Genomic DNA, 16,101 nt, shown 5'->3' on the forward strand with positions numbered 1-16,101 from the left:
GCTGGGGGGGGAGGGGGGGAGGGGGGGGCAAGCTGACTACAACTCCCAGAGGACAGCGCGGCCGCAGCCCCGGGCACTTCAGTTCCCAGGAAGACCCGGGCCCTCGAGCGGAAGCGGCGGAATCTGACGGCTGTCGGAGGCCGGAGTGGGCGTCGCGGGCGTTTGTACCGTGGGACTCGCCTTCGGCACGGCCGCCTCTGCCCACTTCCTCTACACCCTGCTCTAGGCCGCCATGAAGGACTCGCTGGTGCTGCTGGGCCGCGTCCCGGCCCACCCGGACTCCCGCTGCTGGTTCTTGGCCTGGAACCCCGCGGGAACCCTGTTGGCGTCGTGTGGTGGTGACCGTAGAGTCCGCATCTGGGGCATGGAAGGTCAGGCCCGGCCTCGCTGCACGACCCCTGCTGCCTAGGGCTCAGCGTGCGCGTAGTGTGGGTGCCGGGCTCAGGGAGTGCGCAGCCTTTGGGGCAAGCCGACCTGAATGAGGTTACAGTCCATGGGGGAGGAGGGAGAAGCCGCTTTCAAGTTAGACGTTATCCACTCTGGGAAAGACTTTTTGGGCGAAGGAGTCGGCAGGTATTGAAAGCATACACGTCACGTCAGTGGGCTGGAACTGTTGAGGGAATTCTGATAGTTGCTGAGACCGGAAAAGGAGGAGAAAAGGGTGGTAGGAATGCAGTCGGCAGAGTAATTTGCGACCCAGTGTGAAGTTTAAATTTTATCTTGAGGGCATTTGGGAGCCATTGACAGTTTTAAATCAGGAAGGTGACTCCTCAGATTTGTTTTAGAAGGATGCCTGCAGAGGAAGTAGAGAAGTAGTCAGTTACTGGTTTCTGAAAGCATGTTGTTAATAACATACACCTATTGAGCCCACCTTGGCTCCGGGCTTCTGCACCTTCTTGTGCACCTCGCTCCAGAGCTTGGCCTGTCCTTTGCTTTTAGGTGACAGCTGGATCTGCAAATCTGTCCTTTCTGAAGGCCATCAGCGCACTGTGCGGAAGGTAGCCTGGTCTCCCTGTGGCAATTACCTGGCCTCTGCCAGTTTCGATGCTACCACTTGCATTTGGAAAAAGAACCAGGATGACTTTGAGGTAACCAGGCTGGATGGGAGCAGGATTGTTGCCTTTTTGCTCCCCAGGGCTGGTTCAGGAACCTGAGCCAACCTGGGCTAGCTCGACTGTACGTTTGAAAAGAACGCCAGGGATCTTAGTTGCTTGATTCTTGTTCCTCTTCCCTTTTCACAGTGTGTAACTACTCTGGAGGGCCATGAAAATGAGGTCAAGTCAGTGGCCTGGGCCCCTTCTGGCAACCTCCTTGCCACTTGCAGCCGAGATAAGAGTGTGTGGGTCTGGGAAGGTGAGTCTAGATCCTTCCAGATGCAGTTGGAGCCAGTGAATAGACATCCCCCTCTGTGTCCCTGATAGGGTCAGCTCGTGGGCTCCTTTCTTTTTCCCTCCCACAGTTGATGAAGAAGATGAGTATGAATGTGTCAGTGTCCTCAACTCTCATACACAGGATGTCAAGCATGTGGTTTGGCACCCAAGCCAGGAGGTAAGAGTGAGGTGAAGTTCCTTGGTGGGAAGGAATTTTGGTGTGGAGTGTTGTACCCAGCCTTCCTCTGCTCTCAGCCTCAACCTTTTATGGGGATCTCTATCTGTGAACAAAAGGCATTATTAATCCTTTTATAGAGACAGATCCCTGGGACTGTCCTAGCTGGGAGAGGTATTGGAACTATAGGCACTTCCTAAGCCGTATAGACAAGTGCTGTGTTCCGCCCTCCCCTCAGCTGTTAGCCTCTGCCAGCTACGATGACACAGTGAAGCTCTACCGGGAGGAAGAGGATGATTGGGTGTGCTGTGCCACCCTCGAAGGCCATGAATCCACTGTGTGGAGCTTAGCCTTTGACCCCAGTGGCCAGCGCTTGGCATCTTGCAGTGATGACCGTACTGTGCGTATCTGGCGCCAGTATCTTCCGGACAACGAGCAAGGTGAGGGGCCAGAGAGCTAAAGGAGACTCCTCTCTCGTGAGGTTTACAGTCTACTAAAGGTCTAACACACAAAGATGAATCAGAGCAAATTGGAGTAGAAAGGGAGATGTGCTACGAGAGGGCTCCCGAGCCAGTGCTGGCAGAGTCAGGGAAGGCTATGTGGAAGAGGAGCCATTTCATCCGAACTTGAAAGTGTGTATAGGATTTTAAGACAGGAAAAACTTAACAGGAGAAGAGACTTCTGGGTGAAAATAGAACAGAATGAGCAAAGGCACTGAAGGTGCAAAAGCCTAGATTTACACCAGGGACCATGATTCCTTTAGATGGAGCAGAGGGTATAAAGGATCTGGGGAGTGGGTTGGCTGGCTGGGCTGGTTGGTGGCCTTAAAAGTCAGGCTAACTAGTTAGACATAGTCTGCGGCAAAAAGTTTTTAAAGAACAGGACCGTGCCTTCTGAGAAATCTGTAAAAATCCCTGCCTGACCACAGTATGTAAGGCAGATCAGTAAGGATGGGGACGGAGGAACCAAAATGAGGCCTCATGATTGAAGGTGGGGGTGAGGGAGGGCAGATGAGGAGCTCCTCCCGAGGTGCCCAGGACACGGACCTGTGTGAGGCTCAAGAGAAGTCTGTTGTGCAGGGGTGGCGTGCAGCGGCTCTGACCCCAGCTGGAAATGTGTCTGCACTTTGTCAGGCTTCCACTCCAGGACCATTTACGACGTGGCTTGGTAAGACCTCCATCCCCGCACCCACCCGTTTGGAGAGATTTTAGAGAAGACAAACCCCCATGGTTCTGTCTACCACCTTGGGGAGTACTTGGACTACAGAGCAGCTGCCTTCATTTCTGCAGGCCAGGCGGACTGTCTGCCCTGCTGGTCTAGGGCCGGCTGGCCTGAGGTTCACAGGAGCAGGGGACAGACTTACAGACACAGGCCTGTACCTACTTCAAGATCACAGGCTGTGAGAGCAGCACCAGCCTTGTGTTGGGGAAGGGGGGGGGGCGTGTCACACAGCCTCATACATCCAGAAATGTTATTCTTGAAATTGGATTCCTGGCTGCAGTTTTTATGGTTGGGTAACACTGACTCTCCCCTTAATGGAGTCTAGGAAAGCCGTACTATTCTTATAGGAGAGTGGTCAGAGGGCAGTTCTGGCTGTAGGAATCTTATCTGGAGGAAATAATCCTAGATGAGGAAAATAGTGATGTGCATCTAAGCTGTATTTATATTAGCAAACATTTGGGAATGACAAAAGTGACCTTAGGAGAAGTACGATAAAAATCAATGGCCCATTCCTGTGAAAAGAAATAGTTAAGAATGACTTGCGATAAGGGAAGCTGCTTAGGCTAAGTGAGCAAAGTGCAGTTCAGAATCAAGGAGTTTTTCGGGTTGACTGGGGAAACCTCACCTAGATGGCAGCACTTGAAGAATTAGGGGATGATGCCTGTGGCCTTGCGTTAGTTAGGGAAGCTCTTCAATAATAGCCTTTGAGCTGAGGCCTGCAGTTTGGGAAGAGCTGCCCAAGGACAGTAGAACCAATCTCTTGTGCCTGATCTGCCCCGTCGGGGAGGGAGGAGCCACACTCACTGATGCACACGTTCCTCCCAGGTGTCAGCTGACAGGGGCCCTGGCTACAGCTTGCGGGGATGATGCCATCCGTGTGTTCGAAGAGGATCCCAGCTCAGATCCACAGCAGCCCACCTTCTCCCTGACAGCCCACTTGCCTCAGGCCCATTCCCAGGATGTCAATTGTGTGGCCTGGAACCCTAAGGAGCAGGGGCTTCTGGCCTCTTGCAGTGATGACGGGGAGGTGGCCTTCTGGAAGTATCACCGACCAGAAGGCATCTGAGCCACCTTGACTTTGGACAGAATCATGGTTCCCCAGAAAATGTCTTAAGACTTTCCCAGCCCCAAGAGGACCAGGAGGAGCATCCTTGACCTTCGTCTAACTTGGCTCTCTTCCATTCAGACTTGGGTAGACGTGCAGAGCCACAGAACCACTCCCTCTTCCCCTCCCATGACATGCAGCCCTCGGCAAAGAGCTACAGAACTTCAGTGCGTCTTGGTTATGCTACAGCTTTTGCTTGCTTGAGGGCACAGTGTTCAGTTTTGGGGGGTGCCTAGAGTCTTTATAGCCACCTTATCTCTATGTAGAAGGGGATACATTTAGCCTTTTCAGAAACGGGAAGCTTTCTAGAAATAGGTCATCTGAGTCCCAAGTCCTATTTCATAAGGACATTCACAACTTAAAAGAATTTCATGGCGAGTGCTTTTCTAGAAATAGGTTCTGCCTTCCTTATTTCTGGGTAGATCCTTACATTTTAGACATTCAGTATTGCAGGACATTTTTTAATGTAGGCTAGTTTAGAGTAAGACATGCTTCTGCTTTCCCTTAGAAACCCTCATGTGTCTTCTGTGCAGGTATGCTGTGGTGGCAACTGCGAATGCTGAAAAGTAAGTGGGGAAGGGCGTGAACCCTAAGAGGGAGTTACTACTGGCTACAGGCCATACATTCTCAGTGGGGCTGAAAGTCGGTTCTTGGGTGGGAGGCAAGAAAATATTAGAGACCATAATTTGTGGCTCTCTAATGAACCACCAGTATTAAATTTTTGTGGTGGAGGCAAATAGAAAAAAGACATCTAATAAGGCTCATTAGGGGCATGATAATGAAAAAAAGTAGAGAACCACTCCTTAAGCTATCACTTCTTCGATCTCATTCAGGTTGTCCTCTGAAAGTCACTTCCAAATGGGTTTTGACTTGAGGACTGTCCCCAGAGCTACAGCCTTCACCTGATTGTTTACACCACAGAAATCAGGACCTTAGGTTTTGGAAAGACAGCCAGGGCGGTGCCTTGCAGTGGCTCTCACTGTGGTCCCGAGAGCCTTTCAGGGGACCTGCGCGGTCAGCTGTGGCAGGAATCAAGGCAGTGGCACCTCATACTAGTGGCCGTCGTCTTCACTGCCTTCCCCTCACGGTAGAAACTGTGGCAGCCTCGCTTAGAAATGCCCTGGATAGAACCCACTAAACACTGTTAAATCTTGACCCGAGAACACAGCTAACACGCTGGCTGTGGAAAACAGGATAAAGCCCTTCTGCCGCACACTGAAGTAAGGCTGTCCTGACAAAAAGCAGTTGTGTAAGCTAAACTGTCTTCGTGGCCCCATTTTGGCTTGAAAAAATTAGCAAATTACGTTAGTTAGACTTGGCTTACCTGGCAGACATTTTCTGGGACATGGATGGAGTGAGCCTTTCGCATCAAGGGAAACTGGTAGCGTTGCCAACGAAACAATAAAGCTCTTAAGCAAAAATTAGAATTTTCAAAACCTTGTATTGCCACCGTGAGCTTGACGTCTTCCCAGCGCTTGCTTTTCTGATGAGACTGGTGGTATTAACAGATGCAATCTGTATGATGAAATGTGTCATTTGGAAGATCTGCCGAAATCAGTGAACCAACATTTTCCAAATGACTAATGCATGATATTAATAAATTTTTTCATGGTTTAGAAATTCAAAGTGTAAGACCAAACAAAATCTTTTAAAAAGCAGGGGGGTGGTGGTGCCTGGGTGGCTCAGTGGGTTAAACATCTGCCTTTTGCTCAGGTCATGATCCCAGGGTCCTTGTTCAGCAAGGAGTCTGCTTCTCCCTCTCCTCCTTCCCGCTTGTGCTCTCTTTCAAATAGAATCGTAAAAAAAGAAAAAAGCGTAAGACCAGTGGTTTTCTGGGGTTTTTAAAAAAAATTTTAGACACACTGCACAAGTGGGAGGGACAGAGGCAGAGAATCTCAAGCAAACTCCACACCAAGCAGAGCCCAACGTGGAGCTCTATGTCATGACCCGGACATCATGACCTGAGGTGAAACCAAGTCAGATGCCTAAGTGACTACACCACCCAGGCGCCCCAAGACCAGTGGTTTTAACGCAACAGAGCAGAGCAAAGCAAGTTTATTTAAGGAGGTTGTAGATTCCACACTGCCTTTAAAACTCACTTGTGGAGTCTGTGTAATATCAAACAACTAATTACCTGAAAAGCCTTTAAAAACTCTTGTCTGATTTCGTATCTGTGTAAAGACAGTTCTAGTTCATTTGACGTCAACAAACGATGCAAAATTACAGGAATAGCTATGAGAATGTCTTCCGTTACAGCAGACATGATCTAATGAGATTTATAAAAATGTAAAATGCAGTCTTCTCCCTGGATTTGTTTCAAAAGGTATTTTTCATAAAAAATTAAGTTACCGAGGCACCTGGGTGGTCAGTCGGTTAAGCGTCTGTCTTCAGCTCAGGTCATGATCCCGGGGTTCTGGGATAGAGCCCCGCATCAGGCTCCCTGACCCACGGAGAGGGAGGCCTGCTGCTCCCTCTCCCTCTGCCGCTCCTCCTGCTTGTGCTCTAATTAAAGAAATAACATCTTAAAAATTATTTTTAAATGCATTAAATTGTTTTAATCCCTATTATAGTAAACATCAATAGATATAACCAAGGTGATAAAGTATCTTTGGGGGTCTTTTTTGCCATGTAAAAGGGGTCCTAAGATCCTATTACTTGAAAACTGCCGACCTGGAGACACTATGCTTGAAAATTATCTTCCAACTTTATGCACATTTATTCCTAAACAACAGAAAGAATCTGAAGAGGAAAATTTGTAAATGTAGATCACAGAATTGGTTTACCAAGACTGGGCCACACCCAGCTGGTGTGTTTTTATCTCCTTTCTGGTACTGCCTCCTTATGAGAGGGGACACTGCAGATCTTGGGAGACTGGAGTTCAGTGTTAGTTCCTACAGTAGTGCTGATAACTGGGTAACAACAGAAGTGGGAGAAAAAGGCATAAATCTGGCAGCTATCTAAACGTGTTCCCTCTCTACACTAACTAGAAAGGCTGCAGGTGACAACCCAACTAAAAAGCAGACTTGTCCTCTAGAAGTATTCATTAGAAGCAAGTTCAGTGGCTAAAAAAACCAAATGTTTTTGGCCAAGGGCCTTAGGCAGAGAAAAGAAACTTTAATTTGGAAACATTGCAAAGACAAATGGTTTTTCCAAGTTATTTTATTAGAATGTCTGACAAAAGGAAATACACAGAACATGCCTAAAAATGCTGTACATAGTTTATGCTTGACAACTACAGAACACCTGCAGACACTGGATCCCAAGTCTAGACGGCAAGGGAGTAAGAGGGCCAAGTAGGAGAAGGGGGCTGGGACGGCACCTGCACTGACTGGCCAGATCTCACAGCAACAGCCCTGGTCCCCACGTAACTGTACATGTTTCTAACTCAGGTGCAATTCTCTCCTCTTGGTAAGAGTACATGCAAGTGCCTCTGGACTCAGTCTGAGTCACTGTCTGTCTCCGCTTCCTTCACGTCCACGCTGAATTTGTATTCCTGGTCACATCCCATGTAAGCATCACTCATGAAATACAGGGTGTAGTTGTGGGCACCAGTGGCTGGGGCCACAAAGTCAAGCTTCACCTAGAGAAAGCAGGCAGAAATCAGGGTGAGCAGATGTGGGGTGGGGAGGGAAGAGTTCTCACCCTGACCCCTTCGCAGAACAAATGCTGGGGCCAGTGTTCACTCACCTTGGCCTTCTGCTGCAGGGTCAGCCTCTTGATGGAGATGAGGCTGTTGGACTTGGCATCGCCGATCACCACCCACCAGCCCTCTTCACGTTTCTGCGGTGACCAAGAGCCAAGAATTTCAGCATGTAAAACGTGACGGCCATGAGACCACGAGAATGGTTACAAAAGTAGGGAAATAAAAACCAGATAGAAAGCTTTCTAGAATTTCCTCCTAGGTGGGGGGGGCGTCTGGGCAGCTCAGTCGGTTAAGCGGCCAACTCTTGATTGCAGCTCAGGTCATAATCCCAGGGTCCTGGGATTGAGACTCGTATCCGTTCGGATCCTCACTCAATGGGGAGTTGGCCTGAGATTCTCTCTCTCCCTCTGCCCCTCTGCCTCCCGCCAGCACACTTGCTCTCTCTAAAATACATAAATAAGGGGTGGCTGGGTGGCTCAGTCCGTTAAGCGTCTGCCTTTGGCTCGGGTCATGATCCTGGGGTCCTGTGATCAAGCCCTGCACTGGACATCCTACTCAGCGGGAAATCTGCTTTTCCCTCTTCCTTTGCCCCTTCCCCTCGCTCGTGCTCTCACTCTCTCTCTCTCAAAATAAATAAAATCTTAAAAAATAAAATAAAATGAAATACATAAATCTTTTAAAAAATGAAATAAAATTTCCTCCTGAAAGACAATTTGGTGTAACAAAGACTTCGAAACGGTCAAAAAGTTATCTCAAATGAACTCTGTTTTTAAGTAGATGAACTCACTATTGGTTCTGGCTCATTTCCTTATTTATTCCAGAATACCTTCTCCTGACATTCAGTGTTTGCCAATGAATCCAAGATTCCACTATTAGAGATCTAGTCCTTGGGGCCTGGCAGCGGAGTTCCTCGGAGACCCCTTTAAGTAAAAAGCACCCATGGCAGACAAGCAAAACCAGATGACATGGAGAAAAGCCCGCCCCAGACAGGATCCACAGCAGGCCATCCCTGTCTGAAAGTCCAAGTATTCCAGTTTAAAGCGCTCTCCCCAGAGCCTATTAAACCACTAGTTTGTAAAATGAAACATTACAGTGTAGCTCGTTTCTGCTTTCGGTCCTCAAATATTCTCTCATATACAAGATCAGATTTTCTTTCTGGTGGTAAAGAACCAAGTAACTGGACGCCGAGTGAAGTGGCAGTGAGAAAGGAGAAGAAACACCAACTAGAAAAGCCCAACTATCCCAGAGTCGTTTAAAGAAAATTCATCTTAACAATCATAGAGACTAACAATACTGTATAACCGATGTTTTTAACAATGACCAGTCACCTGAATTGTCTTCAAGCACAACAACCACCAAACCACCCGTGCCCCCAATATTAATTCTCAGCCTTGTGCCTTGTCATTACTCTAAACTTCCTTCCCCCACCGACAATGTACGCTTGAACTCCGAACACGAGCCAATGGATAAAGCCTCCAGAAGAAACCTCGTACTGCTACTTTAAAATGGAGCTCATTTGAGATACCTTTTGACAGTTTTAATGTCTTAGTTAGATCCAACTGTCTTTCAGGAGGAAATTTCAGGAAGTTTTCTATCTGGTTTTCATTCCTGTCCAGCTACTAGGACCCACCTGAGGAAAGAGAGGCGCGATCACAGGGCCTGTGACTTCGTCCTCTCGCTCCAGCTGCACCAGCACCACCACCGGCCCGCCACTGCAGGGAGAAGGGCAGGGCGGCGCGTCAGCACCGAGGCAGTGGGGTCGGAGCGCACCATCACGTTGGGCCCAGCAGGGACCCTGGGGGCAGGGCACCTGGCCGGCCCGGGCTCACCTGCGAATGCTGTCCTTATCCACCACTTCGTATGAAAGCTCGATGTTAGGGTAGCGGTTGCAGAAGCGGGCCACGTCTGCGATCTGGCTGTCGGACAGCTGCAGCAGTGCGTTTCGTTCTTCGTCTTCCATCTCCATGATGTCAAACACGCTCTCCACTCCCTGCAGGGGGCATTCAGAGGTCAGGAAAGGAGAACACATACTAACAGCAAATGAAACCTGGCTCCAAACAGCTGCTAATTTTCCTCCCTGTGCTATCAGGTCATGTAAAGACACGGCTTCAGGAAGAACGCAGCCCACGACTGTACACTGCCAGGCTCTCCGGTATCTCAGTATGTAACACCCTCAGAGAAAGTGAGAAACTCCAACTCCCCCTACCGTGACTCACCTCCCACAGCCCCTTCAACTGCCCCCACCTCCCAGGACACTTAGCTCAGCCGCCCAGCCGTCCAGGTCCAGACCCAGCTCACCTTGTCTGTGCAACGTTTAATATGCTCCGAGGTGAAGTGAGGCAGCTGTTTCAGGTAGGAGTCCTTGGACCACATGGCCTGGGTGACCATCTGGGCCAGCTCCATAGCTGCCAGAGCAGGGCTAAGCCACCCGTTGCTGGAAAGCACATCCACACAGGCCTGGATGAGCCGGATTGCCTGAACAGGGATAGGAGTGCAAGAGAAGGCACGGTTGGAACTGTGACTTCATAGGCCACCCCTGACCCCTCCGCTCCACGCCCACACCTGCACCCACACCTACCTTGCTGAGGATTTCCTCTGTATCTGACTGCAGCTCAGCGCTCAGCTGCATGCGGGACAGATGAGCTTGCAGAAGCAGGTTGGTCTTGACGTGCGGGTCATTGAACTTCGGGTTATTCAGCTTGTGGGGGACCTTCTGAGCCAACTGGAGGGGGAAGAAAAATAGCTGGTGACGAACCTGAGAACAGCTCTTGGGCCCAAAGCACCACCTGCCCCAAGCTCACAACCCTTCAAAACAGAGAAGTGTGGGGGATATGTTGGGGTCTTCTTGTGCTGACAAGGACACCATGTGCTCTGGGCACACAGGCCAAGTTTCAACTCTAAAGATGTTGTCCTGAACCCAAGATGTCCTCACCTGCCGCAGGAGGTTATCTTCATGGTGCCGGATGGGAATGTTCTCGTACTCCGCCGCGTTGGAGATGATCTCAATAAGCCCTCGCACCTTGGTCTTGGCATTCAGGGACATGCTGAAGAGCTCTGACAGCCAAGGAGGAGGAGAAAGTGGAGAAGTCAGAAGAGGAGGAGGGTGGAGAGTTAACTGCCTGGGCTGCCCTACCCTGCACTACCCTACGATCCATCCCTCTGAATGACAACGGGGCACTGGAGGCCCTGGGGTCACTCATCCCGGTGGGCTGCAGGCCCCCGCAAGAGACTTCTTTAGCTTGGGCTCCCCACACAGCAACCCCTGCCGGCCCCTCACCAATGGTGGTGTAGTTGATGTAATAGTAAGCAGCGATCATGCCCAGGTTCAGAGGCGCCACGTCCATCTCGTCCTCAATGCTGATGCACTTGGATTGCTCCAAGTCACTCAGGGTCTGCTCCACAAGCTCGGACAAGTGGTCAGACAGGTGACGATGCGAGATGCCTGTGAAGGTGAGAGAAGCAGGGAGTCAGCGGGAGATGGCCGGCAAGCACCAGGAGAACCACAGAAGGACACTGTGTCCTCCAAGCACGCTGACCCTGCAGGTTGTAGTAATTGGGGTTCTGGGTCATGCGGCGGTACAGGAAGGTCCAGGTCAGGTAGTCCACGGCGTCCTGCTTGTTCTCGATAGTCTTGGTGACAATCTCAGCGTTGAAGTGGTCATGCATACAGTGGTCCAGATGGGACTCTACTGGCAATGGCTCATATAAGAACTTTTTGAAGAAATCCTGTGGATTGGAAAAGGGGAGAGAGTAATATAGTCAGTGACAACATCGTCACAAAGGGCAAATCAACAGGGAATAGCCCTTGTGTGACAGACACAGCTAGAACAACTGTGGAACAATGGAAGAAATCATTGTACCAACAAGGTGAACTGGGTCTGCACCTGGAATGTTGGGTGTGTTAAGCAGAATGCTGGGTGTGTGTGTAAGCGAATGTTGGGTGTATATGCCTGTTCCCACCAGTATCTTAGTTACTCTCGCAATGGGAACAGGGATATAGCAAATCACGCAGGCCTAACAGTACATGAAGAACCAGCAAGAAAGTCAAGACCTCAACACATGAGATCAACAACAGCAGCAAAAACAAAGGGCTACAAAATTCCATGTGGCTGAAAGGCTTATTACAAAAGCAATATGGAAAATAAAAGAAACAGAAGTTGACAGAAAGAATGTAAACAAGAAAAGACACCTATTAAAGACTCTACTCTGAAGCCCACGATCTTAAGAGGGTACCCGAGGCCAGGACTGACCTTTTTGGAGCCCTGGCACATGATAACACAGCGCCCCTCGTCATCCTGCAAAGGGCGGTTGGCATGCCCCACCATCTGAAGCACGTCGTAGATGGGGTAATCCACGTACCTGGGGACAGAAGAGACGAAAGGCGACAAAGGTGCATCAACACAAAGACCACACTCAGGAGGCTTGGACCCCCTCGATGGCAGAGAATACAGTGCGAACATGGGGGACAGCAGCAAATTACAGCTAACCCCTGTGGTTAGGACTTCTTGTGCGCAGGTACCAGTTTCACATATCTCTAGATCATTCTAGTTTTCAAGGGTAAGAGTTGGGACTTTGCTGCTCAGGGTCCCTGAACCAGAGCTACAAACCCAGTGTGTGCCAAAAGCAAGTAACTCACTCATCAAGGATCAAATATATATTAAGTCAAGCTTCCCAAACAACTGCATATTTCATGAGTTAGCAAGTCACCTAACTGAAATCCAAACCTAGAAGGAATTTCAGACATTAAAAATAAACCATAAATAATTCACTTCAGAAAAAAAAAAACATCATTTTGAGAACAAATTATTATTAAGAATCAAATCATTCAAGCTTTTTCTGAGAAAAACCAAACCTTCTACTTCTTGTCACCACAAAGGTGTTTGACTTGGACCATGTCACTTTCCCAACCTATAAAATAAACAAGTTAACTACCTCATCTCTAGCTCGAACTTCCTGGTTCTCCAACTTGCTGAAATACGACCGACCGACCCCAGAAGCAAAAGTGAGCATAGCTCCTGAGACTGAAAACTCTCAGACACCTGGCTATGGGGGAATCTCAGCTGGCCGTTTATCTCCCTAACATGCTTCCTTCATCATTTCTGGATCTGCAGATGTTACGTTCCTTTTAGGAGGAAGGTTCCCATTACCGCAGAGCACAGCGAGACTCACGCGTGGATCTTGCCGTTGTAGTACTGGGTGTCCATGATGATCACCAGGTGGGCGGCCACGTTCATGCCCCAGCAGAGACTCCGAGAAGCTACCACCACCTGGATGGCCCCTGAGCGGCAGAGGGGAGAAGACTGAGCGCAGGACTCTCTGGGAGGATCTGTCTCCTGCGCAGGTCGGGGGCTCACCCTGTGCTACACGTCAGAACTCACAGCAAAGCCTGCTGGGAGTGAGCCCGAATAACGCCTAGGGCTAACACAATGCTGTAAGAGGGGGCTCCATGCTGCCGTTGCCCTGCTTGGGAGACTACCCTACAGGAAACGGGGTAATCCCGGAAGAGAATTCCAAGCCCAGGGAAAGTGAGGCTTAGCCATCTGCCTGTCAGACTGGCCTTACTGACTGGAGAGCGCTAACACCAACTCAGTCATGGGCTGGCTCAGTACATGGCAGCAAAACCAAGCTGGGAGTGACGGGTTCAAGCATCGAAGAGTGCCAGTAACCGACTGTGGCAGGAGCACGTCCACCGCAGCTCCACCCAACAGCGTCAGAGAGAACACCCTGCGTGGAATGCCAAAGGTCAACGAGGGACAGGAGCACACAGACCACCCAGATGAGACTCACAGTTCTAGCATTTACTACACCTCTAAGGTCTAACAACCTTGGTGAGTGTGGTATCCATGGAAAACCAGGTCTACTGGTCAAAGGTCCTGGTCTAGAAAACCAGGTTTTAAAGTGATACCACCTTACGTGCCTGTTTTCTCATCTAGCAAGAAGGCATGATATTCGATCCGTATCATGAGATTGCTGGGAGGATCAAATGAGGTAAGAGATAAAATATTCGGAAGTATCTTGACGATGACAAGCGTGCTGGAAGGAAGGATCACCCATGTCCTAAAGTCGCATACCCATCGCCCGACACTCTCAGACAGAACCTCCCCTGGGCCAGAAGACTTTCTGCACCTGAGCTGAAGAGCTGTTCCACCAGGCGTCGCTCCATAGGGCTGAGCCCCTCATGCAGGTAGCCCACCCCATTTAACAGTGTTTCCTTGAGCGTGCTGTCACTTAGCTTCTCCAGGTACGGGATCAGATCCTTCTCGGTGCAGTGCAAGAACCTAGGTGGCACGGGCACGGATTCAGCTCGCAGCCCTTCCCATCCCCGGCAAGACCCCTCCAACTACGCCGCTGGCTGGCCCCTGACCTGATGGGGCCAACACCCACCCTCATAAACAGAGCGCCCTGCAGGGTGAGCCAACCTTAGTGACCCAACTCCACAGCCCCCACCTCTGCCGCTGGATATCCGCCGCACACGTGGTGAGGATGTCGATGGCAGTGAGGCGAGTCTGCTTTCGGGACGGAACAAAGACAATGACCGGCTTCTTGGGAGAGTGTTTGGTGATAGCATGGTACACGGGCTTAGCCATGGAGAGCAGGCGAGTCTGTGTGTGGCTGATGTTGAAGCCCTGGAGACCAAGGGAAACGAAGAGACAGAAGTGAGAGCTGGTCCTCCAACGTGAGGCCACGTAGGCACGGGGAGAGCGGGCCCTACCTGGATGTGCAGCTCCAAGGGCACAGGGCGCACGTTCGGGTGGAAGTTGAAAGTAGAGGTGGCACTGCACCCCAGCCAGTGGGCCACGTCCTTAGCGTTCGAGAGCGAGGAGCTAAGTGCCACGATGCGAATGGGTCGCTCAATCTGGGAGGAGATGTAGCGCATCCGGGAGCAGATCACTTCTAAGACAGGCTGGAACACAGGGAGGGAGTCACTACAGGCCCACGCACCCCATCCCCAGCCTGCACCCTGAGTTAGCCTGTCCGTCCGGCCCAACCGCATCGAAATGATTGCCTCACTCTTCCTTCTAATTAGGGGCCTCCCCTATCTTTGGTTTCACCTCTTCCATAGCAGCCAATCTCCACTAAGCAATGCTATTTTCCAAGAACATGACCTAAGAAGTCTCACACTGTCCCTCTGGAATAAAGAGATAAGCAGAATCCTCTTGGAAAAAGCACCTAGTCTCTGGCCTCAGGGCCAAATGTAAGTCCCAATGCCAAGGCCACTCAGCCAATCACAGCTCCCCCTCTGTGCTTCAAGGTCAAGCCATACCCCATTCTCGCCCCCGATAAGGTGGACTTCATCCACCACAAAGAGGTTGATGTTCTGGACATTCTTGCGCTGCTTCCACCGCCGGGAAAGGATGTCCCACTTCTCAGGGGTGCTGATGATGATATTGCCCTTGCCCAGGAGCTTCAGGTCTGTGCTGGTCTCCCCCGTCAGGAGCACCACCTTCTTGTTGAGCCTGTCCTGGAACTTCTCATACCAGTCCATGTAAACCTGGCACGCAGGAAAGGCAGAAAAACATCAGGCCAGGCATCATTTCACTTTTAAAGAGAAAAGCCTGAGAAGCCAAACAGAGAGACTTGTTGCTCTGTGCATCTCAAACTACTTTCTAATCCCACATTAACCTTTAAAGGACAGTAGAGTTTTCCTGCAGTACACGCACCGAGGACACCAACAAAAGAAAGAAGAGTCTTGCTACAAATCACCCTGCAAATTTCAAGGGCTTAGAGAATTCTGATCTGGGCTCAGAGGAAAATAGCTTCCAGGCAAGTTCACACGTGACACAGCACCATGCCACCCACGTACCTGCTCCGCCAGGGCCTCCATGGGGGTGATGTAGACACAGCGCCCCTCCGAGTTCTGCAGCAGCATCCGCAGGATGGCGAACTCCGCACAGATGGTCTTCCCGCTGCCCGTGGGGGCCCCCACAAACACATTGTCATCACTGTTGTAGACGGTGTTGAACACTGGAAGCCGGCAGAGCCGGGGGGAGGGTGGGAACACCAAGGAGAGAAAAGACTCAGACCACTCCTTAGAACAGAGGACACCAGGAGAAACTCAGCCAGTCAGTCAGCTGTCAAGCGCCAACCACGAAGGGGGTGGCATCAGGGCCTCTACCTGCAATCGGCCTACTCCACCTCTCCCCCCATTTTCTTCCTCTCACACACAGGCAACAGGGCTGGAGCCCGGACCAAGAGGTGGGGTAGCGTGGAGATCTGCAGGATGGCAGAGGGAAGGAGGCCAAGTATCCTGTGCTTAAGCCTCTCAGGGACCAGGATGCAGAACAAAAAGGGACTGACTACTTTTCTCTGCCCCTCCAACACTCTCCTGTGGCCCCTGGAAACAGTCTAATAAAGAAGAAAGTAAAGCCAAACTCCTGGCATTAAGACTGGCTGAAGTCCAAGTTCTGTTTATTAGCTGGTTCAGCTGACGTGCCCCTCCCTGCCGAGCTTCCTCATCTGTGAAACAGGATACGAATAGTGGTACCACCGACAGTGAGTCCCTCACAGCATCGGCGGAAGGCATAAAACAGAAACACCCAGATGCACTCAGCCAAAAGTACTCAGGCAACAGGGCATACTCCGAACG

At 50.5% G+C, this 16,101-nt stretch overlaps 2 protein-coding genes across 2 annotated transcripts in view; one reads left to right on the forward strand and one right to left on the reverse strand.

Annotated features, from left to right (window-relative positions):
* The first annotated feature begins 83 nt into the window (after positions 1–83).
* CIAO1 (cytosolic iron-sulfur assembly component 1) lies at positions 84–5,497 on the forward strand. Its single transcript, XM_002926476.4, has 7 exons — positions 84–371; positions 940–1,088; positions 1,242–1,353; positions 1,460–1,548; positions 1,784–1,985; positions 2,625–2,712; positions 3,592–5,497. Exons 1-7 carry the CDS (start codon positions 233–235, stop codon positions 3,830–3,832), a joined length of 1,020 nt encoding a protein of 339 aa, XP_002926522.1. The 5' UTR covers positions 84–232; the 3' UTR covers positions 3,833–5,497.
* A 1,515-nt stretch (positions 5,498–7,012) lies between these two features.
* Positions 7,013–16,101, reverse strand: part of SNRNP200 (small nuclear ribonucleoprotein U5 subunit 200) — a 29,431-nt gene continuing 20,342 nt past the window's right edge. Inside the window, exons 30-45 of the mRNA XM_002926475.4 lie at positions 15,319–15,479; positions 14,779–15,006; positions 14,227–14,418; positions 13,962–14,140; positions 13,641–13,792; positions 12,684–12,792; positions 11,765–11,873; positions 11,051–11,240; positions 10,792–10,956; positions 10,447–10,568; positions 10,093–10,236; positions 9,813–9,989; positions 9,344–9,504; positions 9,145–9,226; positions 7,559–7,651; positions 7,013–7,451 (exon numbers count right to left, since the gene is read on the reverse strand). Of these exons, the coding sequence (XP_002926521.1) occupies positions 7,308–7,451; positions 7,559–7,651; positions 9,145–9,226; positions 9,344–9,504; positions 9,813–9,989; positions 10,093–10,236; positions 10,447–10,568; positions 10,792–10,956; positions 11,051–11,240; positions 11,765–11,873; positions 12,684–12,792; positions 13,641–13,792; positions 13,962–14,140; positions 14,227–14,418; positions 14,779–15,006; positions 15,319–15,479 (2,408 nt within the window). The 3' untranslated portion in view covers positions 7,013–7,307. The remainder of the gene's footprint in view (positions 7,452–7,558; positions 7,652–9,144; positions 9,227–9,343; positions 9,505–9,812; positions 9,990–10,092; positions 10,237–10,446; positions 10,569–10,791; positions 10,957–11,050; positions 11,241–11,764; positions 11,874–12,683; positions 12,793–13,640; positions 13,793–13,961; positions 14,141–14,226; positions 14,419–14,778; positions 15,007–15,318; positions 15,480–16,101) is intronic.

This window comes from Ailuropoda melanoleuca, chromosome 4 (assembly GCF_002007445.2).
Source record: "Ailuropoda melanoleuca isolate Jingjing chromosome 4, ASM200744v2, whole genome shotgun sequence".
Taxonomy (NCBI): Eukaryota; Metazoa; Chordata; class Mammalia; order Carnivora; family Ursidae; genus Ailuropoda; species Ailuropoda melanoleuca.